General features: G+C 39.3%; 1 protein-coding gene across 1 annotated transcript in view; it reads right to left on the minus strand.

The window, feature by feature from the left end:
• The window catches only part of KDM7A (lysine demethylase 7A), a 95,494-nt gene that overhangs the window by 14,122 nt on the left and 61,228 nt on the right, over positions 1–20,144 (minus strand). The window contains exons 10-14 of the mRNA XM_007983138.3: positions 15,336–15,427; positions 12,922–13,011; positions 3,117–3,326; positions 1,377–1,501; positions 355–509 (exon numbers count right to left, since the gene is read on the minus strand). Coding sequence (XP_007981329.2) covers positions 355–509; positions 1,377–1,501; positions 3,117–3,326; positions 12,922–13,011; positions 15,336–15,427 — 672 coding nt within the window. The remainder of the gene's footprint in view (positions 1–354; positions 510–1,376; positions 1,502–3,116; positions 3,327–12,921; positions 13,012–15,335; positions 15,428–20,144) is intronic.

The following is a 20,144-nucleotide window of genomic DNA, read 5'->3' on the forward strand; positions in this document are numbered from 1 at the left end:
AAGTTATATGTAAAATTAAATTAAACTTGAAACTTTTATTTTGGGGAGTAGAGGCCTATAACATGCATGAGCTTTCAAGCGACTCTTTAAAAACTGACTAGAGGAGTACATCTCTAATCCACATACATCCCCCTCACTGAGAACACCATGCCTGGCCACTACACCTCACTGGGCATTCACGTTCAGCACTTCTCTGATGGGTGAACTACTCAGACATACTTCAGATTTTTCAAGACAGTTTTAGGGACACAAAACTTTTCTGCTATTATAAACTTAAGAACTTCAAAATTAGCAAGTTACTTTACATATTATATTAGTAATGAAAAGATCTTTAAAATAACCATTAAAACATACTGTTCAGTGGTTTTTGAGATTCTTCATTTTCTACTCCCTCGATTCTTGAACGCTCTTCTATCTTCATTTTTGCCTTTTTTGTCCTTCTTTTATCCTCTTCATTTTCACTATCTGCTGTATAAAGACTCTGATCTGCAAAGGGCTGTCTTTCATCTCTGTATCAAGAAGGAAAAATAATCAAGTTAGAATATAGTGCAAGACTCTGTAGCCAAACAGTATTTATTCCCCTCTCCCTTAATTTACAAAGAGTAGAGAATGGAGACACTGTCCCCATATTTCAATCAACTGTGCAATAGTATGTACTAGGGATCTGAGGTTTGTTTTTTGTTTGTTTTTGTTTTTTGAGACAGGGTCTTGCTCTGTTGCCCTGGCTGCAGTGTAGTGGCGCAATCATAGCTCACTGTAACTTTGAACTCCTGGGCTCGAGCGATCCTCTCACCTCAGTTTCTCAAGTAGCCAGGACTACAGGCATGGCCACCACACCCAGCTAAATTAGTTTTAGTTTTTTGTAGAGATGGAGTCTCGCTAAGTTGCCCAGGCTAGTTTCAAACTCCTAGTCGCAGAGATCTTCCCACCTCAGACTCCCAAATCAACTTGGGATTACGGGTGTGAGCCACTGAGCTCACTACAGATTAAACAGGGATCCCCAACCCCTGGGCCATAGACTGGTACCAGTCCGTGGCCTGTGAGGAACTGGGCCGCACAGCAGGAGGTTAGATAGTGGGGATTACCACCTGAGCTCTGTCTCCTGTCAGATCAGTGGCAGCATTAGATTTGTCACAGGAGCGTGAACCATATTGTGAACTACATATGTCCAAGGGTTACACACGCCTTATGAGAATCTAATGCCCGATGATCTGAGGTAGAACAGTTTAATCCCAAAACCATTCCCTGGCTGAGAAAAAATTGTCTTCCACAAAACCGGTCCCTGGTGCCAAAAGGGTTGAGGATCACTGGGTTAAATGAACAAAGGAAACCCAATGAAAATTAATCTATTTGATACTCTGATTTACTTTACATACTTAATTATTCTTCCATTTGTCAGCAGTAATCGTAGATCATTATCTTTCGCTCTCCATTCAGGTACCGTGGAAGATGGTTGGAGATGTTTGTTGAATTTTCCATTCAGTTTAGAGCTCAAGATGTCCTGAAGGTATAAAAGCAGAACTTACTTACCATCCACCCTCAGGTAGCCCTGCTTGACTGAAGGAATACAGTATACCACCACCTCCCCCATGGTTCTGCATCTCAAAGATACAGGCAGCCACCTGGGCTTGGGGATCTACAGCAGTATGGCATTCCAGAGTTCCTAAAGCCAAAGCAAGAGTATGGCTCATCTTTCTGGAGGGCCATTAACCATGAAATGCATTCTAGAAAGTAAAACATAAAATATGCATAAAGTGAATTCAAAGAAATGTCATTCTTACAGAAAGCTGAAAAACTGGAGAAGTGCTGCCTCAGGGTATTTTAGCTCTCTTCCCCTTGCTTCTTCCTGCTAAAGCGCTAGCTACTGGGCCTTTCCATTCACCCATCCTTCATCTAATACCGAGTCAGCAACTTACAGGTCACCACGCTGCTACCACTACGAACAAGGGTCACCATGCGACATAAAGGTAGTAGCTGGTTTTTAATGTAGAAAAAAGACTTCCTTTTCATAGTGATTTTTCCCTTAATAATAAACAGAACCTTTCATAATAAGCTTAATCTTCTCTGATGATTACAGTTTAGAACAACATAATCTTAACACAATATAATTACATACAATTTAAAATATTTAAGAAAGTTTTATATATATGGGTTTTTTGTTTTTTTTTTTTTAAAGCCAGGATCTAGCTACGTTGGCCTTAAACTCCTGGGCTTAAATGATCCTCCTGACTTAGTCTCCTAAGTAGCTGGGACTACAGGCCCACACCACAGCACCTGGTTCTTTGATCTTACTCATTTAAAATGGTTGCTTATCCCCTACTTGGGATGTAAAAGTATGGATGATGCAGAGCTCACTAGAAAGTCACTACCATGTTCTGCAAAGGCACTACACTGATCTCATTACTGCCTTCCACTTTCCCCTTTGTCCAGTAGGCCAGCACTTCACAAAGTTTAAGAGTTTCGTCTGACAGTCTCCCAGTCTAACAGTCCTCCAGGCTGACTGCTGGCTCAAGCAGAGGCTTTCAGCATTTGCTCTTCCTCTGCCTGTAATGTGATTCCTCCAACCATCGAGTAACCATTTGACTTCTTCCTATTTGTTATTCAGCTGTCGGTTCAAACCTGAGAGACTCTCTGACCACCTTAGCTAAAGCAGCCAGCTTTACCTCATCCCTCTTTATTCTGTTTTTAAAGTAACAGAAGGGTTTTTAAAAACAGAAGGGTTTTTAAAGTAACACTTATCATCTGAAATTATATTATTTTAGTATATGTCTCTGTCTCCCCATCCTTCCAGCTTGAACTAGGATGGAAGCTTCATGAGGGGCAGGGACTTAAGTTTTGCTCACAATGTTCTCCAGAGCCTAGAAGAGGAAGTGGTACTTGCTAAAGACTCAATAAACGTATCAGCAATCGAATGAGGTCTATTCATTCAAATTCTACACTAAAATCTAGAAAGATTTAGCACCGCTCCCTGTCACAGGCATAACTACTGGTTGATCCCTACAATGCTGCAGCCAAGATTAGATATCAACAACAGTCAGACTATTCTCTTATTAAGCCTTTAAAGACTTGAAGGAACAGCCAAGTTTATTTTTGTTGTCATGAAACATAATACTTGCCTCTTCCCATGGACACATCTCTAATCTTTTGAGGACCTCCCTTGTGTGGAGCTCTAGGATGTCTAGGTTAGAAGGAGTTCGGACATTATGATCTCGAAGTTTCCTCATCTTTCTTCGGGAATGGTATGGGGAAGTTGCTTCATTTGAGGATCGTGAAACTGGACACAGAGTAGGAATTCCCTGAGATTTAACTGGTTTGCCGTTTTCCTCCTTTAAGAATTAAAATCAGAGTATTTTTATGAGAAGGCTACTACATACATACATGACTAACTAGTCATCCAAAAAAATATTTTAGAAAACAAAAACCATTCAGTTTAACCATATAAACACAAAAAAGACTAAACCCTGAGATTCAAAAAGCTTTGCTGAGACCTTTATATCCCTTCTCTCCCCAACATAATATACGTGAACATATTTTTTTTTTTTTTTTTTTTTTTGAGTCAGGGTCTCGCTCTTGTCACCCAGGCTGCAGTGTGTGAAGTGCAGTGGTGCAATCTTGTCTCACTGCAATCTCTGCCTCCTGGGCTCAAGCAATCCTCCTACCTTAGCCTTCCAAGTAGCTGGGACTACAGGCACACGCCACTGCACCAGGCTAATGTTTTAGAGACAGGGATTTGCCATGTTGCCCAGGCTGGTCTTGAACTCCTGAGCTCAGGGGATCCACCTGCCTCAGCCTCCCAAAGTGCTGGGATTACAGGTGTTAAATTAGCCACTGCAGTGGGCCTTGATTTTCAATATCTTATTAAAGGCTGTGTTGCATTCTACTGTATGGATATAGCTTAATTTTCTGACCTAATACTTACTGGTAGCCATTTAGGCTGCTGTTCTTTCCGACAACGAACATTCTTTTCACGTACATATTTGAATAAATTAATTACTTTTTAAAACAAAATGATACATCTATGTAGTTTTAAAAATTATTCTATAAGCATATCATGAAAAATAGCAGTCTCCTCTTCCCCATCCCTGACTCTCATTCTCCAGAGGCAACCACTTGCAAAATTTTTTACTGTGGTAACATAAACATAAAATCTGCCATTTTAACAATTTTTTTTTTTTTTTTTTTTTTTTTTGAGACGGAGTCTCGCTCTGTCGCCCAGGCTGGAGTGCAGTGGCCGGATCTCAGCTCACTGCAAGCTCCGCCTCCCGGGTTCATGCCATTCTCCTGCCTCAGCCTCCCAAGTAACTGGGACTACAGGCGCCCGCCACCTCGCCCGGCTAGTTTTTTTGTAGTTTTAGTACAGACGGGGTTTCACCGTGTTAGCCAGGATGGTCTCGATCTTCTGACCTCGTGATCCGCCCGTCTCGGCCTCCCAAAGTGCTGGGATTACAGGCTTGAGCCACCGCGCCCGGCCCATTTTAACAATTTTTAAGTGTACAGTTTAGTGGCATTAAGTAGAGTCACAGTGTTGTACAACCATCACTGCCATCCATCTCCAGAACCTTCTCATCTGCACAAACCGAAACTGTACCCAGTACACAATACTCTCTCATTCTCCCTTCCCGCCAACCCCTAGCAACTATGATTCTACTTACGTTCTCTATGAATTTGACACCTCTAGGAACCTCATATAAGTGGAATTTTATAAAATTTGTCCTTTGGTGACTGGCTTACTTCACTTAGCAAAATATCTTCAAGGTTCATCCACGCTGTAGCATGTGTCAGCATTTCCTTCGTTTTAATTTTTATTATACTTTAAGTTCTAGGGTACATGTGCACGACATGCAGGTTTGTTACATGTATGCACGTGCCATGTTGGTGTGCTGCACCCATTAACTCGTCATTTACATTAGGTATATCTCCTAAAGCTATCCCTCCCCTTTACCCCCACCCCACGACAGGTCCCAGTGTGTGATGTTCTCTACCCTGTGTCCAAGTGTTCCCATTGTTCAATTCCCACCTATGAGTGAGAACATGCGGTATTTGGTTTTCTGTCCTTGCGACAGTTTGCTCAGAATGATGGTTTCCAGCTTCATCCATGTCCCTACAAAGGACATGAACTCATCCTTTTTTATGGCTGCATAGTATTTCACAGTGTATACGTGCCACGTTTTCTTAATCCAGTCTATCATTGATGGACATTTGGGTTGGTTCCAAGTCTTTGCTATTGTGAATAGTGCCACAATAAACATACTTGTGCATGTGTCTTTATAGCAGCATGATTTATAATCCTTTAGGTATATACCCAGTAATGGGATGGCTGGGTCAAATGGTATTTCTAGTTCTAGATCCTTGAGGAATCGCCACACTGTCTTCCACAATGGTTGAACTAGTTTACAGTTCCACCAACAGTGTAAAAGTGTTCCTATTTCTCCACATCCTCTCCAGCACCTGCTGTTTCCTGACTTTTTAATGATCGCCAGTCCAACTGGTGTGAGATGGTATCTCATTGTGGTTTTGATTTGCACTTCTCTGATGGCCAGTGATGATGAGCATTTTTTCATGTGTCTGTTTGCTGCATAAATGTCTTCTTTTGAGAAGTGTCTGTTCATATCCTTTGCCCACTTTTTGATGGGGTTGATTTTTTCTTGTCAATTTGTTTAAGTTCTTTGTAGATTCTGGATATTAGCCCTTTGTCAGATGGGTAGATTACAAAACTTTTCTCCCATTTTGTAGGTTGCCTGTTCCCTCTGATGGTAGTTTCTTTTGCTCTGCAGAAGCTCTTTAGTTTAATTAGATTCCATTTGTCAATTCTGGCTTTTGTTGCCATTGCTTATGGTGTTTTAGTCATGAAGTCCTAGCCTATGCCTATGCCTGAATGTAACTGCCTAGGTTTTCTTCTAGGGTTTTTATGGTTTTAGGTCTAACATTTAAGTCTTTAATCCATTTTGAATTAAATTTCACATAAGGTGTAAGGAAGAGATCCAGTTTCAGCTTTCTACATATGAGCCAATTTTCCCCAGCACCATTTATTAAATAGGGAATCCTTTCCCCATTTCTTGTTTCTGTCAGGTTTGTCAAAGATCAGATGGTTGTAGATGTGTGGTATTAATTCTGAGGGCTCTGTTCTGTTCCATTAGTCTACATCTCTGTTTTGGTAAAAAAAAAAAAAAAAAAATTACCATGCTGTTTTGGATACTGTAGCCTTGTAGTATAGTTTGAAGTCAAGTAGCATGATGCCTCCAGCTTTGTTCTTTTGTCCTAGGAATGTCTTGGCAATGTGGGTTCTTTTTTGGTTCCATATGAACTTTAAAGTACTTTTTTCCAATTCTGTGAAGAAAGTCATGGTAGCTTGATGGGGATGGCACTGAATCTATAAATTACCTTGGGCAGTATGGACATTTTCATGATATTGATTCTTTCTATCCATGAGCATGGAATGTTCTTCCATTTGTTTGTGTTGTATTTTGTTGAGCAGTGGTTTGTAGTTCTCCTTGAAGAGGTCCTTCACATCCCTTGTAAGTTGGATTCCTCGGTACTTTATTCTATTTGAAGCAACTGTGAATGGGAGTTCACGCATGATTTGGCTCTCTGTTTGTCTGTTATTGGTGTATAGGAATGCTTGTGATTTTTGCACATTGATTTTGTATCCTGAGACTTTGCTGAAGTTGCTTATCAGCTTAAGGAGATTTTGGGCTGAGACAATGGGGTTTTCTAAATCATGTCATCTGCAAACAGGGACAATTTGACTTCCTCTTTTCCCAACTGAATACCCTTTCTTTCTTTCTCCTGCCTGACTGCCCTGACCAGAACTTCCAATACTATGTTGAATAGGAGTGGTCAGAGAGGGCATCCCTGTCTTGTGCCAGTTTTCAAAGGGAATGCTTCCAGTTTTTGCACATTCAGTACGATATTGGCTGTGGGTCAGTCATAAATGGCTTATTATTTTGAGATACATTCCACCAATACCGAATTTATTGAGAGTTTTTAGCATGAAGGGCTGTTGAATTTTGTCAAAGGCCTTTTCTGCATCTATTGAGATAATCATGTGGTTTTTGTCTTTGGTTCTGTTTATATGATGGATTACATTTACTGATTTGCTTATGTTGAACAGCCTTGCATCCCAGGGAGGAAGCCAACTTGATCATGTTGGATAAGCTTTTTGATGTGCTGCTGGATTTGGTTTGCCAGTATTTTATTGAGGATTTTTGCATCCACGTTCATCAGGGATATTGGTCTAAAATTTTCTTTTTTTGTTGTGTCTCTGCCAGGCTTTGGTATCAGGATAATACTGGCCTCATAAAATTAGGGAGGATTCCCTCTTTTTCTATTGATTGGAATATTTTCAGAAGGAATGGTACCAGCTCCTCTTTGTACCTCTGGTAGAATTTGGCTGTGAATCCATCTGGTCCTGGACTTTTTTTGGTTGGTAGGCTATTAATTATTGCCTCAATTTCAGAGCCTGTTATTGGTCTATTCAGGGATTCAATTTCTTCCTGGTTTAGTCTTGGGAGGGTGTATGTGTCCAGGAATGTATCCATTTCTTCTAGATTTTCTAGTTTATTTGTGTAGAGGTGTTTATAGTATTCTATGATAGTAGTTTGTATTTCTGTGGGATTGGTGGTGATATCCCCTTTATCATTTTTTATTGCCTCTCTGCTTTTCTTCCTTATTAGTCTTGCTAGCAGTCTATCAATTTTGTTGATCTTTTCAAACAACCAGTTCCTGGATTCAGTGATTCTTTGAAGGGTTTTTTTGTGTCTCTATCTCCTTCAGTTCTGCTCTGATCTTAAGTTATTTCTTGCCTTCTGCTAGCTTTTGAATTTGTTTGCTCTTGCTTCTCTAGTTCTTTTAATTGTGATGTTAGGGTATCAATTTTAGATCTTTCCTGCTTTCTCTTGTGACCATTTAGTGCTACAAATTTCCCTCTACACACTGCTTTAAATGTGTCCCAGAGATTCTGGTATGTTGTGTCTTTGTTCTCATTGGTTTCAAAGAACATCTTTATTTCTGCCTTCATTTCATGATGTACCTAGTAGTCATTCAGGAGCAGGTTGTTCAGTTTCCATGTAGTTGTGCAGTTTTGAGTGAGTTTCTTAATCCTGAGTTCTAATCTCATTGCATTGTGGTCTGAGAGACAGTTTGTTATAGCTTCTGTTCTTTTACATTTGCCGAGGAGTGCTTTACTTCCAACTATGTGGTCAATTTTGGAGTAAGTGTGATGTGGTGCTGAGAAGAACGTATATTCTGTTGATTTGGGGTGGAGAGTTCTGTAGATGTCTATTAGGTCTGCTTGGTGCAGAGCTGAGTTCAAGTCCTGGGTATCTTTTTTAACTTTCTGTCTCGTTGATCTGTCTAATGTTGACAGTGGCATGTTTAAGTCTCCCATTATTATTGTGTGGGAGTTGAAGTTTTTTTTTTTTTTTTTTTTTTTTTTTGAGACGGAGTCTCGGTCTGCCGCCCAGGCTGGAGTACAGTGGCCGGATCTCAGCTCACTGCAAGCTCCGCCTCCCGGGTTCCCGCCATTCTCCTGTCTCAGCCTCCCGAGTAGCTGGGACTACAGGCGCCCGCCGCCTCGCCCGGCTAGTTTTTTGTATTTTTAGTAGAGACGGGGTTTCACCGTGTTAGCCAGGATGGTCTCGATCTCCTGACCTCATGATCCGCCCGTCTCGGCCTCCCAAAGTGCTGGGATTACAGGCTCGAGCCACCGCGCCCGGCCTAGAGTTGAAGTCTTTTTGTAGGTCTCTAAGGACTTGCTTTATGAATCTGGGTGCTCCTGTATTGGGTGCACATATATTTAGGATACTTAGCTCTTCTTGTTGAATTTATCCCTTTACCATTATGTAATGGCCTTCTTTGTCTCTTTTGATCTTTGTTGGTTCAAAATCTGTTTTATCAGAGACTAGGATTGCAACCCCTGCTTTTGTTTTCCATTTGCTTGACAGATCTTCCTCCATCCCTTTATTTTGAGCCTATGTGTGTCTCTGCACGTGAGATGGGTCTCCTGAATACAGCACACTGATGGGTCTTGACTCTTTATCCAATTTGCCAGTCTGTGTCTTTTAATTGGAACATTTAGCCCATTTACATTTAAGGTTAGTATTGTTATGTGTGAATTTGGTCCGGTCACTATGATGTCAGCTGGTTATTTTGCTTGTTAGTTGGTGCAGTTTCTTCCCAGCATCGATGGTCTTTACAATTTGGCATGTTTTTGCAGCGGCTGGTACCGGTTGTTCCTTTCCATGTTTAGTGCTTCCCTCAGGAGCTCTTGTAAGGCAAGCCTGGTGATGACAAAATCTCTCAGCATTTGTCTGTCTGTAAATGATTTTATTTTTCCTTCACTTATGAAGTCTAGTTTGGCTGGATATGAAATTCTGGGTTGAAAATCCTTTTCTTTAAGAATGTTGAATATTGGCCCCCACTCTCTTCTGGCTTGGAGAGTTTCTGCCAAGAGAACCGCTGTTAGTCTGATGGGCTTCCCTTTGTGGGTAACCCGACCTTTCTCTCTGGCTGCCCTTAACATTTTTTCCTTCATTTCAACTTTGGAGAATCTGACAATTATGGGTCTTGGAATTGCTCTTCTCAAGGAGTATCTTTGTGGTGTTCTCTGTATTTCCTGAATTTGAAAGTTGGCCTGCCTTGCTAGGTTGGGGAACTTCTCCTGGATAATATCCTGAAGAGCGTTTTCCAACTTGGTTTCATTCTCCCCTTCACTTTCAGGTACACCAATCAGACGTAGATTTGCTCTTTTCACATAGTCCCACATTTCTTGGAGGCTTTGTTCGTTCCTTTTTACTCTTTTTTCTCTAAACTTCTCTTCTCACTTCATTTCATTCATCTGATCTTCAATCACTGATACCCTTTCTTCCAGTTGATCGATTCGGCTCCTGAAACTTGTGCATGCGTCACACAGTTGTCGGGCCATGGTTTTCAGCTCCATCAGGTCATTTAACGTCTCCTCTATGCTGGTTATTCTAGTTAGCCATTCATCTAATCTTTTTTCAGGATTTTTAGCATCTTTGTGATGGGTTCGAACATCCTCCTTTAGCTTGGAGAAGTTTGTTATTACTGATCTTCTGAGGCCTACTTCTGTCAACTCGTCAAAAGTCATTCTTCTTCGTCCAGCTTTGTTCCATTGCTGGCAAGGAGCCGCATTCCTTTGGAGGCGAAGAGACGCTCTGATTTTTGGAATTTTCGGCTTTTCTGCTCTGTTTTCTCCCCATCTTTGTGGTTTTATCTACCTTTGGTCTTTCATGATGGTGACCTAGAGATGGGGTTTAGGTGTGGATGTCCTTCATGTTTGTTAGTTTTCCTTCTAACAGTCAGGACCCTCAGCTGCAGGTCTGTTGGAGTTTGCTGGATGTCCACTCCAGACCCTGTTTGCCTGGGTATCACAAACGGAGGCTGCAGAACAGCAAATATTGCAGAACAGCAAATGTTGCTGCCTGATCCTTCCTCTGGAAGCTTCATCTCAGAGAGGCACCCAGCTGTATGAGGTGTCAGTCGCCCCCTACTGGGAGGTGTCTCCCAGTTAGGCTACTCCGGGGTCAGGGACCCACTTGAGGAGGCAGTCTGTCCATTCTCAGATCTCAAACTCCATGCTGGGAGAACGACTACTCTCTTCAAAGCTATCAGACAGGGACGTTTAAGTCTGCAGAAGTTTCTGCTCCTTTTGTTCAGCTATCCCCTGCCCCCAGAGGTGGAGTCTACAAAGGCAGGCAGGCCTTCATGAGCTGTGGTGGGCTCCACCCAGTTTGAGCTTCCTGGCAGCTCTGTTTACCTACTGAGTCTCAGCAATGGCAGACGCCCCTCCCCCAGACTCATTGCCACCCTGCAGTTCAATCTCAGACTGCTGTGCTAGCAGTGAGCAAGACTGCGTGGGCGTGGGACCCTCCGAGCCAGGCGCAGGATATAATGTCCTCATGTGCTGTTTGCTGAGACCATTGGAAAAGCGCAGTATTAGGGTGGGAGTGTCCTGATTTTCCAGGTACCGTCTGTCATGGCTTCCTTTAGCTAGGAAAGGGAATTCCCCAACCTGTTGCACTTCCCAGGTGAGGCGATGCCCTGCCCTGCTTCGGCTCACGCTCCGTGGGCTGCACCCACTGTCCAACAAGCCCCAGTAAGATGAACCCAGTACCTCAGTTGGAAATGCAGAAATCACCTATCTTCTGCGTCACTCACGCTGGGAACTGTACACTGGAGCTGTTCCCATTTGGCCATCTTGGAACCCTCCCGGTCAGCATTTCCTTCTTTTATAAGGCTGAGTAGTATTCCACTGTGAGTATGTACCACACTTTATCTATTCACCTGCTGATGGACACCTGGGTTGCTTGGTCTACCTTCTGGCTACTGCGGATAATGCTGCTATCAACATTGATGCACAAATACCTGTTTGAGTCCCTGCTATCAATTCTTTTAGGTATATAGCCAGGACTTCCAACTCTTCTAAATGGTTTTCCCTCCAGTTATTTGCCTCCAAATTATAAAATGATATGTTTATACTGTTTTCAGTTTCAGATATTACTGAATTCCTATCATGCAAGATGAAGTCTTAATCCTTACACATCTCTCTTAAACATGCACATACCTCCCTTTCCTTCAGTAAATTGGACTCAGTAAAAATTATTGATAACTCAGTGACACATAACATATTGTCATTACATTCCCTTATTCAATCACTAATTGATTCCCAAATTATCCACTAGAAGAATACAAACATTCAAACACATTTGGTGATCTAATAATTTTATATTTTTCTCTGGAGACATCCTTCCTGGATAGGATTGCCAGATAAAGTGTAAGACACCCAGTTAAACTTGAATTTCAGGTCATAACAAATATGGATCCTTTCATTCCCCTGATCCATCCTGGACTGGCTGCTCTCTGGGACAGTCTAATTATTCTTCCAAGTGTATTTTACCACTTTAAATTTGTAATACTAATTTAGAGTTGATTGACATTTTCAGAGATGACACTCCCATTTATTTAACTATTGTTTTACTTCTATAAGTAAAGATTTATAGTTTTTTTATATAGAATCACACCTTTCATAGTAAGTTTATTCTTCATTTTGGTTATCATGCATGATATTTATATATGTATAAATTTACATATATATTTAAGATCAGATATATGACTTTTGATACTAAACCAATTTAAACGTGATTACTATAACACTTTAAAAACAGAACATATTTTTCTCCTGTATCTGAACACACTGAGAATTACATATTCTATCCATTGATATTAAACCAAGCATTTTAATATTTTGTAAATGTATACCTCTTTTCATTCTCCAAACACAGCCATAATGTAAGCTGTTAAATCATCAGCTGGCCTCCATTCCTCCACCTAATTTCCTCTCAATTTAAGCTAGACACTAACAGAACAACCTTCTTGAAGAATTACTTTAAAACACCCTTTCTTAAACACCAAGAATAGCTCTTAATAAATTAAAATATCTAATCAGATTTTCTGAGCTTTTATTAAAGGGCATTTACCTAAGCATCTCCTTGCCCCACTCTACTGCTTATCATCCCTCTCTCCATCCCAGCTTCCCTAGCTTGACTCACTCACCTTACATTTCTTCTTTTGTTCTAACGATACAAACATGTATTCCTCTCTGGGTAGCTGAAATTAATTGGATCTAAAAGTTCTACTGTTTATACTCCGTATTTTTTATTTTTTTAAGTATCCTAAAGTAACCTGGTAACTGTTTCCTTATTACTTCATGAGAATACAATATTACAAATTTCTCTCAAGGACTTCAGAAGCCTGAAAACCTGAGAAACCTCCAAATACTCAGCTCATTATATTTCTTCTAAGTGTGTAAGAGTTTTGAAATACTTGTAGAGTGGGGATAGATCCATTCGCTTCTCAAAGCAGATAATAACCAAGCATTTACATGACAGTTTCTACTCTTACCTCTATTGCTCGAATTACTTTAGAAAGTTCTTTAATAAGGTGTCCAGGTCTAACATTGTCTGGAATTTCAAAGGCATGTTCAGATACAAGCTGTATTTGGATTAACAAAAATAAGAAAACCAAAGTTATTTACACTTTAATATGTAAAAACAAATTTACTAAACCAATTTTTGGATTCTCTAGACTGTTACAGACATCACCAAATACTAGTAAGCCAGGTTTCAGAGTTTGTGTAGCTGGTATAATGCCTTCTAAGGAGATTCTCATTAACATACAAAATCCTCTTAGACTGTGTTAAAAACAGACTTGTCTCACAGTTAATATTGCTTTATATTGAGTAGTAACCTTGTACTCTACTCCTCAAAGCCTACTGTAATTCTAACTACTACTACTAATTAGTAAAGTAACAAATTAAGCTTAACATTTAATTCATAATGCATAAGGATTTTTAAGGCGAACACAGACACTAAAGTAATCCTAGTTTCTCTTGGGAAGTCTAATTTGAATACATTTTTGTACTTTTTTTTCTTTTAATAGGCAAAAGCAAAATAGAAGAGATCCCATCAATAGGAAAGGGGAAGGCTGGGCACGGTGACTCACGCCTATAAACCCAGCACTTTGGGAGGTTGAGGCTCGCGGATCACCTGAAGTCAGGAGTTCCAGACCAGCCTGGCCAACATGGCGAAATCCCGTCTCTACTAAAAATACAAAAATTAGCCGGGTGTGGAATCCCGGCTACTCGGGAGGCTGAGAAAGGAGAATCACTTGAACCCAGGAAGAAACGGCTGCAGTGAGCAAAGATTGTGCCACTGCACTCTAGCCTGCACAAGAGTGAGACTCCGTCTCAAAAAAAAAATAAAAAAGCTCTAAAGGCAATTCTGATAAAGTGATAAAGTCACAAATTTGAGAATCACACATCTAAAGCCTTCAGTAGGATACAAATTATACCGTTTTGGCAACATATGCTTTATTTTGTTTTTATCTTGTTAAACAGTTTTAAATTTGCTTATGGCTTTCCTTGTCACCTAGACAATAAGGTCTTTCACAGTGGAGGACATGATTTTTATTTTCCTGAATACTTCCACAGTGTTGTGCTCTGGTAGATATGAAGCAATGATAATACAGTGAAAAGGGAGTATAAAATTATTGAGACAGTAACCTATTAATTACTGTCTCCCAGTATTTCTTAAGAGCAAGATTTTTATTTCAAGGGGACAATCAAGAAATAAATACGGACACAGTCAGGCGCAGTGGCTCATGACTGTAATCCCAGCACTTTGGGAGGCCAAGGTGGGTGGATCACCTGAGGTCAGGAGCTCAAGACCAGCCTGGCCAACATGGCGAAACCTCATTTCTACTAAAAAATACAAAAATTAGCTGGGCGTGGTGGTGCGCACCTGTAGTCCCAACTACTTAGGAGGCTGAGGCAGGAGAATCACTCGAACCCAGGAGGCGGAGGTTGCAGTGAGCCAAGATTGCACCACTGCACTGCAGCCTGGGCAACAGATTGAGACTCTATTAAAAAAAAAAAAGAAAATATAGATATGTATTTTCATCAGCTCACATATGCATGTATCACCTGTTGAAGTACTATGTGCAAAGTTCCATGGAGTTATAATAAAGATGAGAAAGACAGTCCCTGTTCAAGAGCTCACAGACCCAGTTGAAAGAAACACGAATATATTACTTTATAAACATTTGTTTTAAGCCCATAGGCACAAGAAATACAGCATGGATGCATAAGGGAAGGAAACACTAATTCTAAATGAAGATCTGGAGGTGGTGGGATTCAAATGCAAACAACTAGCTCATATTTTCATGAAAATGGAAAGCTCATGCTTGAAATTGGACTCTCCTTTCTTTCACTTCTACATAAATCTAGCAGAGTGGTAAAGAGCATAGGCTTTGCAGTCCCAGAGATCTAAGTTTTAAGCCCTAACTTCACCAGTTCTCTTGGGCAAGTTACTTAACTCTTTGAACCCTGGCTTCCCCATATGTAGAACTGTGGTACCAATAGCACCCAGACCTCACACAGTTGGCTTTGAGGATTAAATGAGATGATGTTTATAAAGACAAAGCAGTGCTCTCAGCACACTACAGCACAACTATAAGAGCTCAATGTTATTTATTATTATTCCATATCTATATGTTCATTTCTTAGTCAATTTCCTAAATATACTTTAATTACTTTCTTTTCCAGATCAAAGATTAAAGAAATATCTAAATACTTTATTCCCATAACAGAAACCAGTACATTTGTATATACTGAATAATAAAATGGAGGTTGTATATAAAGCACGATTTCTATTCCCTCTACTACTGGCATTCACATGTGCTGCCAAAATAGCACAAGGACTCTGTTTTCCTAACATTGCAACATAAAACACAGTGATTTCACTGTCGAAACAACTTACTTCTTTTTTCATCCATAATTTTAAAGCAGTATGCAGTGCTTTCACTCCCTGTACTAGGTAAGCTTGAGGCTGGAAACCATCTTCTCTCAGTTCTGTAGGAACGGAAATGGGGTGAGAAAAAAAAAGTTAAAATGTTCTCAAGTTAAAAGGATTAACTTCAGATTTTGAGTAACCACCAAATATAAAACCATCCAACTTCCAAATTAATAAAAAGATAAAAAAGTGAAATATGAAACGATCAATCCAAAAAGACAAGAAAGAAAAAGAAAAAGAATTACATTAAGTGTAATTTACTAAATACTCCAGTTAAAAGAAAGACCATTTCACTGGATTTAATTGTTTTGTGTAGAGATAGGGTCTCAGTATTTTGCTCAGGCTGGTCTCAAACTCCTGGCTTCAAGCAGTCCTCGAGCCCTGGCCTTCCAAAGTGCTGCGATTATAGGTGTGAGCCGCTGTATCTGGCCAGATTTTTAAACAAGCTAAATATGCATACATATCATATTTTAAAATATAGAAAGGTTTCAAATAAAAGGATGGGGAAAAGATACCAAGAGTCCAAAAGAAAGGGGGTATAAATGTCATTAATAAAGGGTTATTTCATAATGACCAAGGATTCAATTCACCAGAAAGACATATGTAACCACTTAGAATTTGTACTAAATAACACAATATGAAAATATAGAAAACAATAACTAGACAGAACTACATGGAGAAATAACTCCACAATCACAGCGGAAGATTTTCAAATATTTCTCTTGGTAAGAGATAAAGTGAACCAAAAACAAAAAAATCAGTAGGCATATATTCAATTTGAACAATATAAAGTTGATTCAATGGCCATAAATAGAATATCGTACCCAGCAACTGCAGAATACACATTCTTTTCAATCACACACAGAACACTTACAAAATTCAACCATATTCCAGGACCATAAATAAGTATCATCAAAGTCCAAGATCTAAACCATATATATGTTCATAATGCAGGTAAGCTAAAGAAAGCCTCTATGTTTAGAAATTAAGAAATGCAGATAGTAAAAAATAGACCAACATTTGGATCAAAGAAAAACATTGGAAATCAGACAATATGTTGGTTAAATAACGAAAACATATCAAAATGTGTTGCATACTATACATACAGGGAAATGTACAGCTTTAAATATTTATGTTAGAAGGCTGAAAATTAATGAACTGAAGACCCATAAAAAAGTTTTAATACCAAAAAAAAAGGATAAAAATCATAAGCAAAAATTAACAAAACAGCAAACAGAGGCTCAAACAAGTTCTTTTTTTTTTTTTTTTTTTTTTTTAGGCGGAGTGTAGCTCTGTCGCCCAGGCTGGAGTGCAGTGGCCGGATCTCAGCTCACTGCAAGCTCCGCCTCCCGGGTTCACGCCATTCTCCGGCCTCAGCCTCCCGAGTAGCTGGGACTACAGGCGCCCGCCACCTCGCCCGGCTAGTTTTTTGTATTTTTCAAACAAGTTCTTTAAAAAAACCAACAAAATTAATATAAAGAGAAAACAGGCACGAATATCCAGTATGGAGAATAGAAACAATGTCATTACAAATGCCACAGATATTCAGTAGGTAAGAGGATAATATGAAGAACTTTATGCCAACAAATGTCAAATTTTAGATGTAATTTCTAGATACATTTTAAGAAAATAATTTATACAAATGAACTCAATAATTATTTGGTAAACCTTTATGGTCATTTAATCACTAAAGATATTGACTCAGCGTCAAAAATCTTCCCACAAAGAAAACTATAGACCCAGATCATCAGTGAGTTCTATTAGTCATTCAAAAAAGAAATCTTTCCAATTGTACACAAACTTCTCCAGAGATCAGAAACAGAAGGAACAATCCCAACATTTTGTCTAAGGCTAGCATAACTTTTTTTTTTTTTTTTTTTTGAGATGGAGTCTCGCTCTGTCGCCCAGGCTGGAGTGCAGTGGTGGGATCTCGGCTCACTGCAAGCTCCACCTCCCGGGTTTACGCCATTCTCCTGCCTCAGCCTCCCAAGTAGCTGGGACTACAGGCGCCCGCCACCTGGCCCGGCTAATTTTTTGTATTTTTAGTAGAGATGGGGTTTCACCATGTTCGCCAGGACGGTCTCGATCTCCTGACCTCGTGATCCGCCCGTCTCGGCCTCCCAAAGTGCTGGGATTACAGGCTTGAGCCACCATGCCCGGCCGGCAAGCATAACTTTTATACCAAAATCTAACAAGGACAGTCTGAGAAAACAAAGCACAAGCCAATTTCACTCATATGCCAAAATCAAACAAATGCACACACATGCACACACCCATATGTAATACATAGTTATATATAGAATATATAAAATATAAGCATATAGATAGAATACAAACAATATACTAACCTAATGGTATATAAAAATTATAGGTTGAGTTAATATTAGAAAATAAATTACTATAACCACTAAATTAAAAGGTTAAAGAAGAAAAATCATGGAGCTTTTCATATACACAGGCAAAGCTTTTGATAAAAATTATACTACTGATCATTTTTTAAAAGAAAGGAAAAAAACAACCTCTTAGCTAGCTTAGAATAGACAAGCATTTGATAAAGGTTATCAACAAAAAGCCTACAACAAAGGTAATAATGGCAAAAGATTGAAAGCTTTCCTTCTGAGACTGAGAACAAAGATAGAGCTGCCCACCTTTGCCATTTCTATTCACTATTTCCCTGGAGGTCCTAGACAACCCGGTAAAGCAATGAAAAAAAAAAAAGATATAAATATTAGAAAAGAAGGAACAAGACTGTCATTATTCAACGTGGATGTATATGACTGTGTATTAGAGAATCAAACAAAAGCCTCAGATAAATGATTAAAGAATAGATTTTAACAAGGTTGCTAAAACCAGTATAAAAAGTAACTGCTTCTATATTCCAGTATCACATGGTTAGTAAGTTGAACCATATGAAATTGCTAATATTTGACTATATTTGAAGTAAAAAACAGAAATGTCATGTGAGTTCAACCATATGTATATACATAGTAATGACTGATATGGTTTGGATCTGCATCCCCACCCAAATCTCATGTTCAATTGTAATCCCCAAATGTTACAGGTGGGGCCTGGTGGGAGGTGATTTGATCATGGGGCTGGATCCTTCATGAATGGTTCTGCACCATCCTCTTAGTGGTGTTCTTGTGACAATTGAGTTCTTGTGAGATCTGGTTGTTTTAAAGTGTGCAGCACCTCCCACTTCACCCTATCTTGCTCCTGTTCCCCCTTTGCCTTCCACCATGGTTATGTCTCCTGAGGCCTCCCCAGAAGCTAAGCAGATGCCAGCATCGTGCTTCCTGTAGAGCCTGAGGAACCCTGAGCCAATCAAACCTCTTTTCTTTATAAATTACCCAGTCTCGGGTATTTCTTTATAGCAATGCAAGAACAGACTAATGCAATGATGTGTGTTTTTATAATGGCACTAAAAAAAGAACTACTTTGGAATAAATCTAGCAAGAGATATCTATGCAAAATTTTTACGAAGAAAAAATAAGAAATGCCAAAAGACATTAAAGATCTAAATAAACAGAGATGTTCCATGTCATTTTTAGAAAACTCAGTATTTACTGACATCAAATTTTGCCCAAATTGATCTCTAGAGTTAACACCTTCAAAAGAAAAAAAAACCTCCACGTTATTATTTACTTGTTTGGTTGCGTTTGGTAGGGTGGTGTTGGCTTGTAATAGGGTAACTCAAAAATTTATATAAAAATGAAAGGGGAAAGAAAAGCAAAGACATACTTGAAGGAGGACCTGCCAGATATCAAGTCTTATCAAAGGTTAATAAGATAGTGTGCTTGGTGGAGAGACAGACTGCTAGCCCACTGGAACAGATGGGTAGGTGAGTATGTGTGTGTATGTCCCAGGACCTACACAGGTATCAACACATGATGCAGGAGACGAGCGGTGTTTATGAAGAACAGAAAAAGAATGGATTACTCAAAATATGGTGCTGGGACAAGTGGATATTTACACGAAAGCAAGTGAAAATATACTCCCACCATCCATAAAAAAAAAAAGAAAGAAAAAGAAAAAAATCAACTCCAAGTGAGTTAAAGGCCTAAATGCAAAACACAAGTAAAAGCTTTTAGAAAACAAGGATCTCTGCAAGACCTAGGGATAAGAAAGAACTACTTAAACAAAGCACAGAAAGCACTAACCATAAAAGTTGAAAAAATACTATTTCAAATTTAAGAAATTTTGTCCTTCAGTTAAAGAGAAAATCCAAAAGGCCTATACACATATGAAAAAAACTACCCGATTCCATTAATAATCAGGGAAATGCATAAAGAATACTACTTTATATCCATGAGATTTGCAAAAATTATAACCTAACAATACCAAGTGTTGGCCAGAGCATAGAGCTTTGGGAACTTGTTTGCCCTGCCATGGAAATGGGAATTGGAAACAATTTGGCGGCAACTACTAAATTCTATCTATGACCTAGCAATTAGGCCTGTTTTCTGGAGTAATTCTCGCACTAGGTGACAAAGACAAGAACTTCTTAGCAGCATCTTCCATAATTGCCAAAAACCAAAAATAACTCCAAAACGTCAAACTTGCAGAATCAGTGTATGTGTATATATATATCTCTCTCACAGTATATTCATACCACAGAATACTCTAGCAATGAAAAAGAACTACAGGCACACACAAAAACATGGATGAATCTCACAAACAATGCTGAGTAAAAGGTTACAAGAGAATACCAGTATGAATTTATTCATAGGAAGTTTACAAATGCTGAAAATTAAATTATTTTAGTTTATAACATAG

This window comes from Chlorocebus sabaeus, chromosome 21 (assembly GCF_047675955.1).
Source record: "Chlorocebus sabaeus isolate Y175 chromosome 21, mChlSab1.0.hap1, whole genome shotgun sequence".
NCBI classification, from domain to species: Eukaryota; Metazoa; Chordata; class Mammalia; order Primates; family Cercopithecidae; genus Chlorocebus; species Chlorocebus sabaeus.